This window comes from Triturus cristatus, chromosome 5_1, assembly GCF_964204655.1.
Source record: "Triturus cristatus chromosome 5_1, aTriCri1.1, whole genome shotgun sequence".
NCBI lineage: Eukaryota > Metazoa > Chordata > Amphibia > Caudata > Salamandridae > Triturus > Triturus cristatus.
The window spans coordinates 90,877,930-90,897,310 of record NC_140587.1 but is presented as its reverse complement, the minus strand read 5'-3'; the positions used below and the strand labels follow the sequence as shown (position 1 = coordinate 90,897,310).

At 48.0% G+C, this 19,381-nt stretch overlaps 1 protein-coding gene across 2 annotated transcripts in view; it reads left to right on the top strand.

Moving 5' to 3' along the window:
- LOC146830288 (E3 ubiquitin-protein ligase TRIM39-like) overlaps positions 1-19,381 on the top strand; it is a 155,333-nt gene that overhangs the window by 73,202 nt on the left and 62,750 nt on the right. The window contains exon 4 of one of the 2 annotated variants that reach the window (XM_085604477.1): positions 8,502-10,189. The exons of the other annotated variant lie outside the window; for it this stretch is intronic. Within the exon in view, the coding sequence (XP_085460603.1) occupies positions 8,502-8,984 (483 nt within the window). The 3' untranslated portion in view covers positions 8,985-10,189. Of the gene's footprint in view, positions 1-8,501; positions 10,190-19,381 lie in introns of those variants that run through there. 2 annotated transcript variants of the gene reach the window in all.

Sequence of the window (19,381 nt, the reverse complement as noted above, 5' to 3'; positions counted from 1 at the left end):
CCAGGGGGGCAACCCGGGTATCTGCTTTTTCTACTGTAAAGAATGTATCAGTTGCTATCGCTTCCAGACAGGGACGCAGTGCCTCCTGCACTATGGTAACCTCCGCTGCACTGTCGAGCAGAGTCACTGCCCATGTCCAGTCCAGGAATCGCGTTCTCACTGTCTGAGGCATATCTCGCTGTTAAAGCGGCAACTTTTTTCTTCTGATTCGGGGGTCAAAAACGAAGCAGGTCCCCTTGTTTGTTTTTTACGTAAAATTTGCGAGGTTGATCTCATCCCTGTTGAGTGGTTGGACCTTTGACACAATCCTGGCGTTCCCCACCACTGACGTGAGGGTCCGATGTGTCCTGTAAAGAATGAGGAGAGCTCTGATCAGGGACCTGAAATCTATCAGGAGTCTTAATTTTTGTGCTATCGCGCAAGTCAGAAGTACGCTCAGAGGACTTGGGTGTCGGTGAACGAGCACGCTAACCTTGCTTCTGTTGTTGCTGCCCCTGTTTTTTGTTTTTTTTCAGTTCTTTTTAGGAAAGAACCGGCACCCGTCTTTATAAGTCTGGGCTTTTTGTTGAGTTTGCAATTGCGTTTGCGCATGAGTAAAAGGCTTAACTCCCAGACTATTGCGGCCCACGGTTTTATAAGCCTTTGCAATAATCTTCGGTAATTTGCGTGGCTTATCTGCATCTGGTACTGCCTCCAAGTGGTTTGCCTCTTGAAAGCTCACAGCATCACCCTTGACATTAGCAAGGATCATGTCAGCAACCACGTCGAACACCCACACCAGTCTCATTCCCAACTCTACAGCCGCTTCGGCTCCGTGTTGAACACATTTTATCATGGAGGGAAGTACGGTCATGGAGGGAGTGCTAAAACACTTCGAATAGACCGCTGCAAACACCTTGCCCCAGGTGTTACAATCAGCTAACTCTGGAATTAAGGGATCATTACGATGCCGTAGCGATCGCCACCACCGGGCCAGAGGTAGCGATTGTTACACCATCTGAATGAGAATTACCCACCACCATATTAGGATGGCGGTGGGTATCGTGGCGGACGCAAAGTCCGTCCGCCGCTTTTCCGCCGGTGGCACTCGTAACAACTGCCTGCCGGGCGGAGCTGGACCACTAATATGGTGGCGGTGCCTAGCAGGCACCATCCGCCATATTAGGATGTGGGTGATGTAGAGGCCTTTCCATGGCAGCGCCGCCCCCATGGAAAGGCTGGTGGGGATTGGCTTTGGGGGCCCGTTGCGGGCCCCCTCTATGAGGGTTCACTGGGGGGTGCCTGCCACGTGGTGCAGGGAAATGTGCATGCTCTTTTAACATTGCAGACGGTGCTGCAGCCACGTAAAAGGTAAAAGACCAGGATGCGCCCGCCAGTATGGCAGGCGTGAGGTTCCGTGTGGGACGGAATGACACTTTTGAGTGGTGACGAATATGGATGAGTTTGGTGTCTACGAACCGCAAATGACGAGTATAGTGGGTGTACTCAGTTTCGCTATGCAACCACGTATGGTTCGTCTTATTTTTGGGTTTGTTCATCCGAACCCTCAGGTTCCATTTTAGATACAGCATCCATTTTGTTTCTTGCCCTCAAGTAGCCAGCGAACGGACTTTGTCCGCTTCGTGACCCTGGGATTCCCAAGCTTACACGAGGGACACGTGTTTCTTTGAGGGTGACTTTACGATGAGGGAAATGACACGGCGAAGGCAGATGGCCCCACTCGAGGCTCATCTTGCCGTGCCGGTCTATTGTTTCAGTCATGCATACATTGGACACGAGGTCTTTGATCCCGTTATCAAGTTTCCTTTATTACTCCCAACACTCTTTCCTAATCTGTTGTGCATCCTTGTTCTTTCTTTGTATCTGTTTTCGTTCCCTTTTCCTAATGCGTTTACGGTCAGGATGGAATGTGTTTTATTGCGGAAAAGATATGTTTTTACAGTTGGGAACCGGTAATGCTGTTGTAATTATGTTCCGGCCTCCTGAAACATGAACACTATTTTGGTGAAGTTTATTGTGGGAACTGAGTTGTAACCTTTGTTCGCCATACTGTGCAATGGCAAAAACGTGTATAAAAGGAGCGATCCACTTTTGCAAATCGAAGCAGTCTCCGAGAACCTACACGTTGTGTACTTCTTGTGACTTCTGTATCCCTGCAGTAAATAAACGCTGATCTCTGACGTCGCTGTAAGTGTCCCGTGTCTCTGTGTTTTGTACGCCGGAACAGGTAACCCACGAAGGTTTCAGGTGTTGTTCCCTGGCACCGCTGGGTCTTAGAATAACCCAGTCCTTCAGTTGGCGCCCAACGTGGGGCGACATCAACGGTACCGGTCCAAAGCCCGACGATCGTGAGGAACTTCGTGTGAAATCTCCGAGGGAAGGTGCACCCCGCTTCATCGATCCAGTTGTCGAAATAAGTGGCCCGAAGACTTTTCCCGCGAAGATCCCCGCCTCCTGACGGCTGCGACGGACTGATGCCCTGACTGTCGACCTGTTTTGGCGCCTGGCGTAGTCCTTTGTACGGCGAGACAATAGACGGGCCTTCCTGGTGACGTCATTGTTCTCTCAGTTAAGTATTTGTGGGTCGCTCCCAGTGTTTCTTCGTTGTTTGCATGGTTCCATAGCATTTGTGGTTCTTAGTTGTTGGATTTTATTTGACGATTGCAATTGCCAAAAACCGAGGGTCTTGCATTTTTTGTGCGAGGACATCATAATTCGATAGCCCTCGAAGTTTGTATACTCGGTTAGTGTGCACGATGCCTGGCCGTAGTACTTTGTTTGGGTTTTTCAAATGTTGCAGAATGGATTCCCGGCTGGAGGATTCGTGTCCGATACCTCCGGTTGGAACTCCAATTTACGAGCTCTATAGTCGCCATGGCGTGGGTCCTATCGTATATAATGAATATTGGGTCCGCTACACTAAAAATGATGGCGTTCTTAGTTGGCCATCACATGGTAGTTTCGAAACTGCCGTCTTAGATAATTTGGAAGCTAAACTGTTTAAAAAGAAGGCTAGGCCGGCCATGTTTGATTCCTTCCGGTTATGGCGGAAAGAGGCTAAGCAGAAAGAAATCAAACAGAGTAAGAAAAATAAAAAAGAAGGTGTCATTACGGTGATGCGAAATGCAGAACAGTATCAGCGAGACAAAGATGAGAAAGAGCAAGAAATTAGTGCTCGACTTCATCATATGGCAGTGGATAAATGTTATCCGGTGTTACCGTCTAATGCCGATAAGACGGGAGAAGAAGCGATAGAGGATTCGCTACTATCTTATTTGTTGAAATCGCCACCTCCCTATGCTCCTGATACTGTGGGTCCTGTGATTCTACCTCTTCCTCAACCTGCTGTTTTGGCGGCTGCTGGTCAGCCCGCCGTTCCTCCCGCTCTCCCGAATCCTCTTGTACCGCAGATCGTTCATCCTCCTTTGCCGGCTTTTCTTCCTACTGCGCCTCTCCAAGTCCCTCCTCAGCCTGTCGTTCCCGCTACTCCTGGTGCCGCGTCTACTTCTACTGCCTCTACTCCTACTGTCGCTGCGCCTGCACCTTCTTCCTCTTCTCCTTCTGTTCGTAGCCGTCTCCTGACTGCTGTTGCTACTCTTTATTCTCCGCTTTTTGGGCCAATACTCGGCTCGACTCTTTCAGATGTTGCCCAGAGGCGCAGCCAGCTTCCTGATGGTAGGGAACGTGAATCGTTGGTAAAAATGGCACGTAAATGGATTCGTAATCCTGTTAAATACTCCTTGCGTGTAGTGTTTGAAACATTTTCCCAGTTTAATGCGCCCACGCAACGACTCGTGTTTGAGGAAATGTGTAAATCGTTGAGGGAGGAGTGGGATCATGATGTGGTCGATAATGTACCGTCTGAGGTTTCTGAGCTCCAGCATCAATTCACGACTGGTGTGATTGTAGGTGATAAGGTTCGAGATGCTCTAGAACGCCTGTTATCCTTTCGGTGTACAGTGCAACCTCGAGCATTGTTTAAAGAAGAGACCGCAGAGTGGATGGCGCAACCTGGTCAATATCCTATGCGGGAAGTTCCTCCAGTGTGGATGCCAGGTGATCCTAATGCTAACCCTGCTGTCCCAGGCCGTTTTCAGAGAGTGTGGATACACCTCCCTTGGAAACGATCGGAAGTTTTACAGGTGAAGCAAACTTTGCCTGATCCTCGTAAAAATCCTGCAGGTTATTATAAGGAGCTGTCCCAATTAGTGGATGCTACTGTTATGAACCTTGCTGATATTGACATGTTGTTTGGTAATGTGGTGCCTCAGCCGATATGGGCGAAAATTCGTCACGAGAATCACGCGGCCGAGTTAGGCGGTGACTGGGCTGCCCTTACGGCGGCAGACGCTCAGCAAGTTGGTGGGGCTAAACCTGAACAGCTTATTGTGGAGCTGCCCCAGAGGATAATTACCCTTATGAAGACGCTTATGCCAGCGATGCGTGTCAATTGGGACAAGTTGTCCGCGTGCAAGCAAAAGAGGGATGAAAGCGTCTCCGATTTCTTTACGAGATTCGAGGAAGCATTTGTTGATCATAGTGGTCAAGACATGAGTTCGGAGGGTGGTCAGCGGTTGTTCGTTGATAAGTTTGTATCGAACTTGTTGCCCGAACTCAGCAACAAGTTGAAAAATTCTGAGAGTTCGTGGGCTGTTTCTACCACTGCTCAAATATTGGCTACGGCCCAATATTACGAAAATAGAGAGAAGGAAGAAAGTGAACGTGCAGATAAGAAAACAAAGGATCTTAAAACTAAGGTCTTATTGCAGCAAGCGTATCCTCCGCGCTCAAATTACAGTGACTCGCAACAGCCAAATCGATCACAATCACAGTTTTCCAGGTCGCAGACGCGAAATGACTCTCCCGCACCTCGTTTTGTGTTGGGATATAATCAGTGTGCGTATTGTCGAGGGGAGGGCCATTTGAAGTTTAATTGTCCAGTTCTCCGTGATAGGAACAATGGTGTGTCAGCTCGAGGAGGTCGTAGTGGTCCTCAACAAGCTTCACGTGGTAGAGGTCGTGGAGTTACTCAGAATCAGGCCGAGCGTCTTGCCACTTCCTCAGACTCGCAGAATTGTTTCGATCGACGCGACCTCTCATCTGGTAGATCTGCACAGTATCATGTGGATGACTATTACGTCGAGTGTGATGTTGATACGGATGGTATCTACTAGGACAGCCATAGACAAAGGAAGGGAGAAGTATCAGTTCCGGTTGATCAGAGAGGGCCTTATGTTGCAGTTGCTGCATTGGGCGTCGTTGAGCCTTTTCTGTTGGACACTGGTGCGGCAAAAAGTTCCATTATTCATTCGAAACTCCCTGGCGCACCTTTGTCTGGCTTAACGAATGTTTCCGTTGGATTCTCTGGCGCCCCCGTTAGCAATCCAGTTTCTAGCCCCTTGCCCCTTACGATTGGGTCTCATGAGTTAGAAGCTCCTTTGATTTTGACTACTGGTTGTGGTGAGAATCTTCTGGGCTTAGATTTGTTGAAGAGGTTACATGCGACTTTGTACTGCTCTCTTACAGGTGTGGAGCTTACATTGGATGAGAGGGTGATTTCTCCTATGTATCTATCGATCGATAAGCTCCCACCGGAATTGAGTTCTCTTCCGGCTTCTTTGTGGGCGACAGGTCCCAATGATGTGGGCCTGCTGGATATACCACCTTATGTTGTTCAATTGAAAGTTGATGCGCGCTTACCACGCATACCACAGTATCGTATCTCCCTTGATGGTGAACGAGCACTATTAGCGATCATTTATGATCTGATCGATAAAGATGTTATCGAGGAGACACGAGGTAACGTGTGTAATAGTCCCGTGTTGCCTATTTTGAAGCGAACTGATCCCTCCAAGCCTCCCGTGTACCGTCTAGTTATTGACTTACGGGAAGTAAATAAAATTGTTGTCCCGCAGTTTCCTGTGGTGCCCGACATTACAGCTTTACTGACTCTGATTCCAGCCTCTGCATCATGGTTTTCGGTAATCGATCTGAAGAATGCGTTCTTTAGCATTCCGATTGCTGAGGAAAGTCGTGATTTGTTCGGCTTTTCATTAGGAGGTCGTAGCTTCCGGTTCAAACGTGCACCTCAAGGCTACTGTGAGAGCCCATCGATCTACAGCCAAGCTCTTAAGAGTCACCTGGATGCATTTGTGCTGCCGACTGGTGCGGCTTTGATTCAGTACGTCGACGATCTGTTGGTAGCTGCAGACACTGAACAAGTTTGCAAGACTGCTACTGTGTCACTGTTACAGCATCTCTGTGGTTTACACCACAAAGTGTCACCTTCTAAACTACAATATTGTTGTCAAGAAGTTACCTACTTAGGTCACTTATTGTCAAAGGCGGGAAGAAGGTTGACCCCTGAAAGAATCGCAGCAATTGCTCGAATGGCTGTGCCGACAACTCAGAGAGATGTGCGTGCCTTTTTAGGTATCACGTCATACTGTAGACAGTGGATTCCAAATTTTTCACTGTTAGCGAAGCCATTGATAGCTCTCACGTGCAAGGATGTTTCGACTCCCTTGCCATGGACGGAGGAATGTCAGAAAAGTTTTTCTGAACTACGTGATGCGTTGTGTTCGGCTCCTGTGTTAGGTACTCCTGATTACAGCAAGCCATTCACACTATACGTCCACGAGAGGGAAGGTTGTGCGTTAAGTGTTTTAACGCAACAATTTGGTGTCAAGCAGCGCCCGTGTGCATATTTTTCCTCGACCTTAGACCCGGTAGCCAGAGCGTTGCCAAGTTGCTTGAGGGCGACAGCGGCAGCAGCGGCGTCTATTCGGCAGTCCGCAGGTCTTGTCATGGATAATATGCTCATGGTGATGGTTCCGCATGCGGTTGACACTCTCTTGAACCGGAAAAAAACTCAACATCTGACGAGTGCAAGGTTGTCTGGGTACGAGTTGACCCTTTTGGCAAGTCATATACAGATTAAACGTTGTAATGTACTGAATCCGGCGACATTGTTGCCGATTAATATGGAATCAGATGATATACCGCCACATGATTGTTATTTACGAACTGAGGAAGAAACAAAGGGTCGTGTGGACCTGAAAAACACTCCCTTGACAGATCCTGATGGTACTTTGTATGTGGATGGTTCTTGTTTCAAATTGCCGAATGGCGATGTGACGACTGCGTATGCTGTAGTGACGTTGAGCACGGTTGTGGAAACTGCGAGATTGAATCAGAATTCAGCACAAGCGGCAGAATTGATTGCATTGACAAGAGCGTGTGTTTTGTCTAAAGGAAAGCAAGTGAATGTGTTTACCGATAGTCAGTACGCATTCGGCGTTGCGCATAACTTTGGAAGACTGTGGAGAGAAAGAGGATTTATGACATCGCATGGTACGAAGATCCAACACGGGCAGCTCGTGAATGACCTTTTGGATGCACTTACATTGCCTAAACAAGTGGCGATCGTTAAATGTAGTGCACATCGGAAAGTGACGGATGACGTTGGTCGTGGTAATGCGTTTGCGGATGAGATTGCTAAGGAAACGGCTAAGGATTGTACGACCCGAATGTATGTTACGAGTTCTGTGAGGTGGCCGACGGAGACTGGTATGTGTGAAAGTACTGTTGAGAGTGTGAAAGCAATTCCGAACGAAGCTACTAAAGCTGAAAAGACCAAGTGGAAAGAAAGTACGGGGAAGTTGGATATGCATGGATGTTGGGTTGACCTGACGGAATGTCAGAGGTGGATGTTACCAGATGCGTACGTATTAGCTGTCGTGACGATGGCTCATGGGTTGTCACATATTAGTGCAAAAGGAATATGTAGGTTCTTGTCCCCTGTATGGAAGAATGAGGGTATTGCTAAGTGTGCCGAGAGAGTGGTTAAGAATTGTATGGTGTGTTTGATGCATAATCCTGGCAAGGGCACCCCCACCCCACCTGGTCATTTCGCTCCTCCTGTCTGTCCCTTTGAGGTTATTCAACTGGACTTTATCCATATGGAGAGATGCAATAACTTGAAGTATGTTCTGGTTGTGGTTTGTGCGTTCTCCAGATGGATTGAGGCCTATCCTCTTAAGGATAATACTGCCCTGTCCACAGCGAAAATCCTGCTGAAGGAATACTTTCCTCGGTATGGAATGCCACGGATCGCGTGGTCGGATAATGGAAGCGAGTTTGTGGGAAGTGTAATGCAGAGTGTGTGTAAGGGCCTTGGAATTCGTCAAAAATTCCATAGCGCTAATCATCCTCAGGCAGCGGGTTTGGTTGAAGGGTACAATGGTACCCTGAAACTCAAACTCGCCAAGATACAAGCTACGACTGGTCTATCATGGCCAGATGCCTTGCCTCTGGCTCTCCTATCAACCAGAGCGACTGTACACTCTCGAGTAGGGCTTAGCCCATATGAGATTGTGTTCGGCCGCCCTGCGAACATTTGGGGAGTCCCGAGACCTAAGGCTTTTGATAGTCTTGAGTATCCAATGCTAATTGATTACCTTCATGATTTGACCACTAAACTACGGTTAATCCATCAACAGGTCTTTGAAGCTCTACCGGCGCAGACAGAGGGTCCTGGACATCAGCTACAGCCAGGCGACTGGGTCGTTACCCGAAATTTTGGTCGGAAACGTAACTTGGAGCCCAGATTCCTAGGACCCTTTCAAGTCTTGTTGACAACGAGGACTGCGGTTCGACTGAAAGGCCGGAAAAACTGGGTCCACGCTAGCCACACGAAAAAGGTACCGATCCCCTTACCAACAGACGGTTGGGTGAGAACTGGGATTTCGGCAACGGAAACTGAGACTCCTTTACACTTTGTGCCGTTTAGTGACGCTCAACCTGTAAGAGATGATTTGTCACTGCCAAATCCACATGTGGAGTCATCAGTAGCAGAGAACCCAAGGTCCGACTCATTGTCCATTTTATCGAACACTGTTGCGCCAGCCGAACAATTGTTTACAGAGCAAACTCGACCTGGAAGAAGTCGATACTTTCTTTGTTCAAGGACTAATAAAAATTAAGTTGTATATTGTTTTTTTTTTTCCTTTTCCGGTGCGATGAGCATTATGGACAATTACATCCTTTCTTTTTGAGTTTTTTATATGTTTTCCACTGCTAAAGAGATTTGTATTAAAATTGAACGTTTTGAGAAATACCTACCATCCGGGTTACCGTAGAACCGTGCGGGTACTCCTTTCTGTTTAGCAGGTTTCTGACGCTAGGTCGGTTACTTTTGTCGATTCCTGGGAACTCCTGGGGATTGATAATCGCTACTCAGACCGAAGTGCGTCAAGTACGTCACGGACGGTTTGTAGAGGATGGCGTTCTCTAAGCTGTTGGAAGTAGAAAGGATGTCGGTGCAGAGATCAGAGTTATATAGGGTTGTACGAACAAAATGTTTTCTGTTTCAGGTGTTCCTACTGTTTCTGACCGTATCTATGCTAGTGGTGGGTGGAGTGTATTTTGGAGTATCGTTGTTATTACCTTCTGTTCCACCTACTCTTTCTCCCAAACTAAGCTCCCTCACCACTGTTTCCCCACATTCTTTTCACCCTTTGCCTCAACATGAACAGGTTAGACGTGCGGAATTTATGAATAACTCCTTCGTTCAACTTCTACATCAGCATCAGTTGGTGATAAATACTACCAATTGTTGGGTGTGTGGGTTAATGCCACATACCATGGATAGGGGTATTCCGTATTTGGTCCTTCCTTACAGCTCCCAGGGCTCAGCTCGAGCATTCCAAACTATGTTCCGTAGTGCACTAGATTCCTACCCCAGTCGAGAGCCACGTTCTGTCAATTTTGGTCCTGGGCCGTATCACAAGCCTTTGGCGATAGCGATAGCGGATTTAGATAGAGATGTTTTTGATGCATCGCTTATCCCAGATGAAGAAGTGCAGGCCTATAAGGATCTGAGCGAGGCTGAGTATAGTACGTCAGTGGGTGATAGACAGCTTAAGAGCTCGTCCCCAATATGGATTGTACCACACCTCGGTAATTTCTGCTTGAAAGGTTTGGGTCAAAATCCGAGAGCACAACTTGGGAACAGCGCTTGCACTGACACGTATGTTCTACCGATGCTCTCTTCCCCTGTTTTTCTGACCGCTAAGGGCACTTATTTTGTATGTTATGAACGAGCATATACATGGTTACCCCGTGATTTTTCGGGTACCTGTTATATTGCGAATCTTTTACCACCGACTTTCACAGTTGCCTCAGACTATCACAAAACTAGAGTTGTGAGAGGTGTTATTAGCAAAGAGGATACTGCCGGTCAAGAAGCAGGAGACTTCTTTAAGGGTTTCTTGCCGTTTTGGGGACCTATGGTTAATAGTAGGAACCTAAGACAGTTGACCCGTGTAGTTGAGTCGACTGCTAATATTACTGCAAGTGCCCTTGGTAATTTAACAGCTGAACTTCAGGCGGATAGACTCATGACATTGCAGAACCGTATGGTTCTAGATGTTGTTCTTGCAGATAGAGGTGGTGTGTGTAAAGTTATCCATTCGAGTTGTTGCATTTTTATTCCTGACAATGCTCCAACTGTTTACCAAGCCATCTCGAAGTTGCACAAGATTTCCGAGTCCATGCACGTGGACAAAGGTAATTGGACGCTTCTAGGATGGTTTTGGGGGCTGATGTCAACTTGGGGTTGGAAGATTCTGATGATCGTAGGGGTTGTTGTAACGTTTCTGTTCACGTGTTGTCTTTGTGTACAGTGTGGTCCTGCCTTATGTGGCCTCTGTGCTACAACGTGTATAAGACGGCCATCTGTTACCAAGGAGACGTTGATGAATAGAATGATGTTTCAGCAGCAGCTGAACGATCTGATGAATATTGAAATAGATTCCGATCTTGACTAGTGCTTGCCTACATGAGGGCAAAAGGAGCGTCTGAGGTTCCGTGTGGGATGGAACGACACTTTTGAGTGGTGACGAATATGGATGAGTTTGGTGTCTACGAACCGCAAATGACGAGTATAGTGGGTGTACTCAGTTTCGCTATTCAACCACGTATGGTTCGTCTTATTTTTGGGTTTGTTCATCCGAACCCTCGGGTTCCATTTTAGATACAGCATCCATTTTGTTTCTTGCCCTCAAGTAGCCAGCGAACGGACTTTGTCCGCTTCATGACCATGGGATTCCCAAGCTTACACGAGGGACACGTGTTTCTTTGAGGGTGACTTTACGATGAGGGAAATGACACGGCGAAGGCAGATGGCCCCGCTCGAGGCTCATCTTGCCGTGCCGGTCTATTGTTTCAGTCATGCATACATTGGACACGAGGTCTTTGATCCCGTTATCAAGTTTCCTTTATTACTCCCAACACTCTTTCCTAATCTGTTGTGCATCCTTGTTCTTTCTTTGTATCTGTTTTAGTTCCCTTTTCCTAATGCGTTTACGGTCAGGATGGAATGTGTTTTATTGCGGAAAAGATATGTTTTTACAGTTGGGAACCGGCAATGCTGTTGTAATTATGTTCCGGCCTCCTGAAACATGAACACTATTTTGGTGAAGTTTATTGTGGGAACTGAGTTGTAACCTTTGTTCGCCATACTGTGCAATGGCAAAAACGTGTATAAAAGGAGCGATCCACTTTTGCAAATCGAAGCAGTCTCCGAGAACCTACACGTTGTGTACTTCTTGTGACTTCTGTATCCCTGCAGTAAATAAACGCTGATCTCTGACGTCGCTGTAAGTGTCCCGTGTCTCTGTGTTTTGTACGCCGGAACAGGTAACCCACGAAGGTTTCAGGTGTTGTTCCCTGGCACCGCTGGGTCTTAGAATAACCCAGTCCTTCAGGCGCATGCTAATTGGATTGGTGGGACCGCTGCACATCTGGCCGGTGGTACCATCACCGTTATGATGGTGGGCAGACTGATGTCTGCCCGCCATCATAATAAGCCCCTAAGTCTTTAGGCAAACTTATAGTTAAGATACTGTGTTTCTCCACAGGAGTGGTATTTGGAAAAACAGCCTCTAGTTGTCCAAATTTTTCAGCAAGCCAATAAGGAAACTCATCCTTATTCTGTGGACACTTGCCCATCACTGAATTAACCATAAGGGGACTGATGGTCACACCACCAGGACCCACATGTTGCACAGCAACGCCAGGTGGTCCCACCTGAAAGTTGTGCAACATGAACTGTATAACAGCTCTATGCACACGTATCAAGGATGTATGTAATATGCGATGGTCTGCTATTGCAGCAGTTAAATCACGTGGGTGTGGTGTATACCCAACCAAAACAGGCCACGTGACCCCATCGATTGATAAAGGGCCTAAACGGACCAGCGTTATTGAGTGAGAAAGGGCGCCATTAAAACAAATTTGGTGTTGCCAAGCTGTGAGCGGAAGCTCAAGAGTACTATACAGTCTATATTCCCGTGGAGTCGCTGTGGCAGTATACTCGTAAAACAAATTGTCTGTCCATCAACTGCTGGAAAGATGACCCAAGAATAAAACACTTTGAAGCGGAAAGCTGGATCCGCTTCTATAACAAATATAAGCGTGGTGCCCGCATCAGGTACTCCATACTGAGCCAAATATGACCTGAGCGGCGCGTGGCTAGGTGGCGTAATATAAACCGCCATGACGAAAAACAAAGAACAACAACCTAAAGTGTGGCAATGCAATATCGGGTTAAGAATAAAGAGAAGGAACCTTTCAAAATTTCAAGCTTGAAAGAACCTATAAAACATCAATATAGAAGGTCACACCGTCACAGCTGTCTCCGGAAACAGAAGTGAGGGGTTTGTGGACAAGCACAAGCACCACTCAAAAGTCTCACAGATAAGAACCAGACCAAACGCTGGTGGTGTCATGTTGCGGGGATTCTGCACCTACACAGAACTATGCACAGGAAAACAGGACCTCGGTGTATTAGGGTGTACCAGCCTATCACCTTAGTACCCTAAATCCCAAAACCGACTAGCTATAGTGTCCCATTCGTTCTGCACCAAAACTCACGAAGCTATAAATGATTAGACAACCCAGAACACAACACTCCCGACTCTCTCAGGAATCGCAGTAGCAAGACATACCCTTTCACTCGCTCACTCGTACTTGTTCACAATAAGAGTTGGCAGAGTCACTGTAATGGTTCAAAATGTTATTTTAACTATCGTGCTCTACAATATAGTATACGAGCTAATACCAGCAGCAAAATGCATAAACTCAAAACAATTAGCATTGTTACAATTCCATGGAGTACAAAAGGGGGAAGTCATTTTATAAAGACAGCGGAAAAAGGACTATAAGGCCTAACCACCCTCTCCTTGACTGGAAGAAGTTTATTTATATAAAAGAAGATCTCTGGGCTTTGACAGCAGGCCCCATACCTTAAAGCCTGGATGTAAGGTTTACATAATAGGAACCGCATAGCTCTTCTCCATGGAAAAGGCTCTCTCAAAGTGTTTGTTAAAACACCATTGATCCCCGCAATATCAAAGCACGAGTCTCCAGCATTGCAGCTGTGTTTTGCATGTTATGTCTAGGTGCTAGGGACTGACCAGAACAGAATAACAAGGGGCATTGTTTATCGACCTTGCACATCGTGTTCAGACTAAACTCCAGGAACAAGCCTCTTGCACTGGCGGCTTACCGATTGAATACTAGGCCACTTTTGTGGCACAGACCTCACAGCGCCTCCTGGATTTCCTTGTGGGGGCCAGAGAGTGCAGGGGCTTCAGACGCCGTCTACAATGCCAACTCGCAGAAGGGGGTTTGGGGCACCCCATTATAAATTATATTATGCCGCTGATGACGTGATTATGCAACTCGAGCCACCCCGAAACCATCATGGTACATGCACTGCTGAAGGACGTGAGTACTTACACCTGCCTGACTAATTCTGTACCTCGGGCACGATCTGGGATTTGAAAGATGGTGGTGGTGCACACTTGTTGACCCAGGTACATACACACCCAGAGCATCACGCTTCCATACTCCCCGGCAATCATCAGCTGGGACTTGCCAACAATACGCCGGATGGCCTCACGCCCTGATCCAGCTCCTGGCAAGATGCTGAGCTCAGGCTGGTCGGTGATCTCTATTACGAGCGCGCGCTTGCTCTCTTCAAGACCTGGTGGCATCACACGGCTTGCGCACTGGACAGTTCCTAACACACGGAATACTCCGAGATGTTATTTCCTCATCGCTACATGCCCTATTATCGGCCACAAGCACCCGACATGCCATGACAACCTGGTACACGTCACTCCACATTCCTCCAGTGGAACATGCATTCAGGGCACATGCCCGATGGTATGGAGTACTCCACCAACCACTGACTGATAAGGACTGGTCCAGCGCCCTCCAGATGCCAAACAGCGTGTCTCGTAATCCTAGGTTTCGCTACACACAAGTTAGCTTCATGCACCACACTTACCTTTCCCCGCACCACATCCAACATATGTTCCCAACACCCTCCCCAGAATGCCCTTGGTGCAACCTCCAGAGTGCGGATTTCTTCCACATGATCTGGGCATTGGGCATGCCCGTTGTTGCATCCCTCCTGGACAGAGGTGACCGTGATGATAGCCGAGATGTCGAAGCACACCCTCACCCCCATGCCCAGCTCGTGACTCCTGGGACTGCGTCACAGAATCAAGGGAGAGAGATATACACATACAGTTTCATAGAGCTGGCTTGGTATTATTTAAATGCAGTATCGCTATGGGATGGAAATCGCCAGCAAGTGCAACCCCGAATATGCGGCGGTGGCTCAGTGGCTTGCTGACATGGACCAGTGCAGAAACACACACACTCCGGCTCCCTCGCATGAGAGGCGACTCCTGAACAGGAGGCGAATGCTGGGAAACGTTCCTACTTACGGTGGAGGCTACAACCAATGAGCATCCCCGATAAATGGTAAATGTGTTCAGGATTAGATTGATTGGCATCGTTGTGGTCGCCCTGCAATAGATGACATGTCACTTATTGATCCGTGCCCGCCTGTCTTACACACACCCTGGCTCTGCACGACTTCCCCGGGGCACACCCCCCGATTGAGGGCTACGTGCAGATGACAAGAAACACACATATGTACACAAGCAACACACCAGCTGCGGCCTCCTGGGTTGCACACACAGGCAGGGCCCTACCCCATCCTCATCATAATGGTTTCTCCCGTTGCAGCGGGGACTACCGGCCGTGGGAGGATCGCCGCAGGATACCCGTGCGTCAAGAATGACTGCTAGGATAGTGCAGAGATCTCGTAATATTTGCTTGTTTATGGTTTATTGTTCACGGTCCCTATGGTATATTCCCCTGTACATTGATGTAACCCTGGCAGGGGTCATTGATGACGACGCTTCGATCTGTCACTATGTGGTCGAGATGAGCACGCCTATCAAACCTTTGGTATTGATTTAGTAGCGCACAATGTATGTTGGCACAGTACCACTAATGTACAATGCTTTGCAACAGAAAAAGCTGTCAATACAAATATTTGAGAAAAAAAAGCCCACAGATTGGACTTGATGGTGCTTTTTTGCAAGAAAACTAACTGTAGGGAAACAGATGTTGGTTTTAGAAATACTTGCAAATACTTTGGGAATGTATGTCCAAATATTGGGTTCAGTGGAGTAGCAAGATTGGATAATACTAAGGGCCAGATTTAGATCTCGGCGCACGGGTTACTCCGTCACAACGGTGACATGTATCACGTCTGCCAAAATATAAATCCCATAAGATACAAAGTAACCAGTCTGCTGAGATTTATATCAGGCCCAAAGTGTCTATGTACCCCTACTTTAAATCAAAACACTTTGGCAGACTTGACTAAAGGGATCACTAATGCAACCTAACCCATGCACAGGTAGACTCCAAGGACACGGCAAGACTCCAAGACTGAGGCATTGGGTTGACCATCTAGGGCTTAGTGATGTGTGAAGGGTCAGACACTGGACATCCCTGCATACACAAATATTTCATGGTCTATCTCAGACCATTACCTCAAATGACACACTAGGAGGCCCTAGTGCTAAAATGAATAGGCAGTGGAGGCTTAACCCTGGGTGGTTGCAGGATTTCAAATCCCAAGATCACATAAGAGGATGAGTACATGACCCTAAATTCAACCACCACATATTATTTTTTGGGAGGTGTTGAAAACGGTCATATTGGGTAAAATTATTTTATACATAGTTGGGAGGAAAAGAGACAGGGAGCAGGAAAATAGGCTCTTAAGCAACAGATAATTAAGTGTGAGTAGCAGAAAAATAATTTACCAGATAGGAAGGGGCATCGGACTGACCTTGACACAACGACTGCTAGATAATCCCAACGCAGCTTGGTCAGCCATGCAGCACAGGATATATGAGATTGGGGACAAAACTTGGAAATTAATTTCCTGATTAGCTTACAATGAGGTTGAATCCGGGTTCATACCCTGCATAAATTAACTGAATGGTACAGAACGAGTTGGCCTACAGGGTATAGCATACACCTTTGCAGGCTCCTATGACTCCTTATACCAGCCACACCAAGGGGCCTATTAGCATGGCAGTCGGAAATTCTCCCTGACCGCCATGGTAGCGGGAAAAGACCACCCGAAAGGACCGCGGCATAACTGCCGGTCCAATTAGGATGCTCCGCAGTCGATATCCGACCGCGGTGGTCAGATTCTGGCGATTAACATTGCGGTGGTTGCTGCTGTCAGCAGCACCACCGTGGTGTGAAAAGGGTTACAGCAAACAAATGATGGACGGAATGCTGACAATGCAAACATTCTCCCCCAGTCAAAAGATCTAGGTGAAATCCATCGTCCTACGCCACCCCAGTTTGGACTCAGCCATATGCAAATCGGTCTTGACCATGTGCCCCATGGGAACAGTCCAGACCAAACAGCCAGACCAGGTCTTCCCTGGACCGGAAACAAGCATCCTGGGACCGGTTTCAGGGTATGTCACCCTTCTTCAGCCAGGCTAGCTTGAATCCAGTGGCACAGTGAGCAAGGGACCCACGTCTGGGCATACCCATCCCACTTAGGGTGAAAAGTGTTACAGCAAACAAATGATGTACGGAATGCTGACAATGCAAACATTCTCCCCCAGTCAAAAGATCTGGGTGCACTCCATCGTTCTTTTGCCCACTACGCCACCACAGTTTGGACCCAGCCATATGCAAATCAGTCTTGACCATGTGACCCATGGGAACAGTCCAGACCGAACAGCCAGGCCAGGTCTTCCCTTGACCGGAAACAAGCATCCTGGAACCGGCTTCAGGGTATGTCACCCTTCTTCAGCCAGGCTAGCTTGAATCCAGTGGCACAGTGAGCAAGGGACCCACGTCTGGGCATACTCATCTCACTTAGGGCGAAAAGTGTTACAGCAAACAAATGATGGACGGAATGCTGACAATGCAAACATTCTCCCCCAGTCAAAAGATCTGGGTGAAATCCATCGTTCTTTTGCCCACTACGCCACCACAGTTTGGACCCAGCCATATGCAAATCGGTCTTGTCCATATGCCCCATGGGAACAGTCCAGACCGAACAGCCAGGCAAGGTCTTCCCTGGACCGGAAACAAGCATCCTGGGACCGGTTTCAGGGTATGTCACCCTTCTTCAGCCAGCCTTGCTTGAATCCAGTGGCACAGTGAGCAAGGGACCCACGTCTGGGCATACCCATCCCACTTAGGGCAAAAAGTGTTACAGCAAACAAATGATGGACGGAATGCTGACTGTTAGAAATGGGATCTCTTGTTGGCTAAGGTTTGCGCCAAAGCCAGGCAGAGACCACCACTCTAGTTAGGGCGAGGGAGTTACACGCCAAAGATAACCCCTGCTCACCCCCTTGGTAGCTTGGCACGAGCAGTCAGGCTTATCCCGGAAGCCATGTGTAAAGCATCCACACAAAGTTATATATAATAATAGCCTTTGTATTATCATAACACATTAGAATAGTAAGCACATATTATACATGGTGCCACCTGGCACTAGGTCATATTTACAAGGGATTATTTACACCTGACAGGGCCAACTGGACCACTGTCAGTACCATCACAAAGTGAACTTAGTAAATGTAGAACTTATCATAAACATAGAACACAACCAGTAACTACTGGTAATCACTGTACTTAGCATCGGCCTGTAACATAAACTACATTATGCACAGCATCACATCAGGCGCAAATTACATTCTGCGCCAACCTCACCAGCATAAACACCTTATGCAATTCTCTCAGAAGTCTAAACGCATTAGACAATAACCTCCTAATTATAACTACATTAGGGGCATAAATCTTACTAGCATAAACCATAATATGCAAAACAACCTCATAATCACAAGAACCACATTTAGAGGTATAAAACAGGGTGCGTAAATCATACTACATGAATCACATTTCCTAGCACCACATTACCATATTAGGGCCTGTTGCCCTACAAACCTCACAGACCCCCTGGCCAACTGGCCATCTCAAAAAGGGGCTCAAATGCCTATGTCCCAAAGTCAGGGCACGCTGCCTATGCAGCGAAAGTCAAGGGTGTGCCACGGCGCAAACCTAAACGTAGCAGCTGCCCACTACTTGCTGGGCAGCTGGGAAAGTCAGGGGCAAAGGAGTGCATCTCACTCCTAACTCAAAAGGTATGTCCCCACATAAAGGATAACCTAAACGGTGCAGCTGCCCACTACTTGCTGGGCAGCTGGGAAAGTTGAATATGAGGCATGGGCTCTCAATGGCCCTTTAAACAAATGTGCCCCCTTCGTTGGAGCCACGCACGGGCTCTAGAAATAACCATGTCCCCATGGAGCGCACTGGCTCCTGAAATAATCATGCCACAATTAAAGAAAGAGAACTTGCCTCCAACACTGGAGCCACACGGGGCTCGAAAATAATTATGCCACGGTGCAGTTGCCCTCTAGCCATCGGGGCAGCTGGAATGTAAAATACGGGTCCGGCACCACGGTGGGGCACTAAAAATGCCCAAGGGCCCCTCTGGCCCGTTAAGCAACAATGAACGCATGGGCCCCTGTGGGCCCTGATAAACCATCATATCCGCAATGGTGGAGTGGCCCGCTCTCCTGGCGGGACCGCTCAAACTCCCAGACAGCCCCTACTCACCGGAGCTGCTCTCTTCACATGCGGGCTGTCTCACTCACGGGAGCCCCGCCGATGACCTGGGATCGGCACTCTGCTTTCTTCCAATGGGGCGGACACAGCGGGATCAACAGGAGAGCCCCCACCTCTTTTCGAGGACTCTCTCTCTGTCTGTGGTTCGCTGCCTGTGGGACTCCCTCTTCACTACGGGAGTCCCGCCTTGTGCTGCAGCAGCCCTGCTCTTCACCCGGGCCCCCTCCTGAGACCCGGGACTCTTTGCCAGCACTCGGGGAGGCGGGGTAGGCTCCCGTCCTTCCCAGTATGCAATCAAGCTTCCCTCTGACCGCGAGCCCTCTGGTTGCTAGGCAAC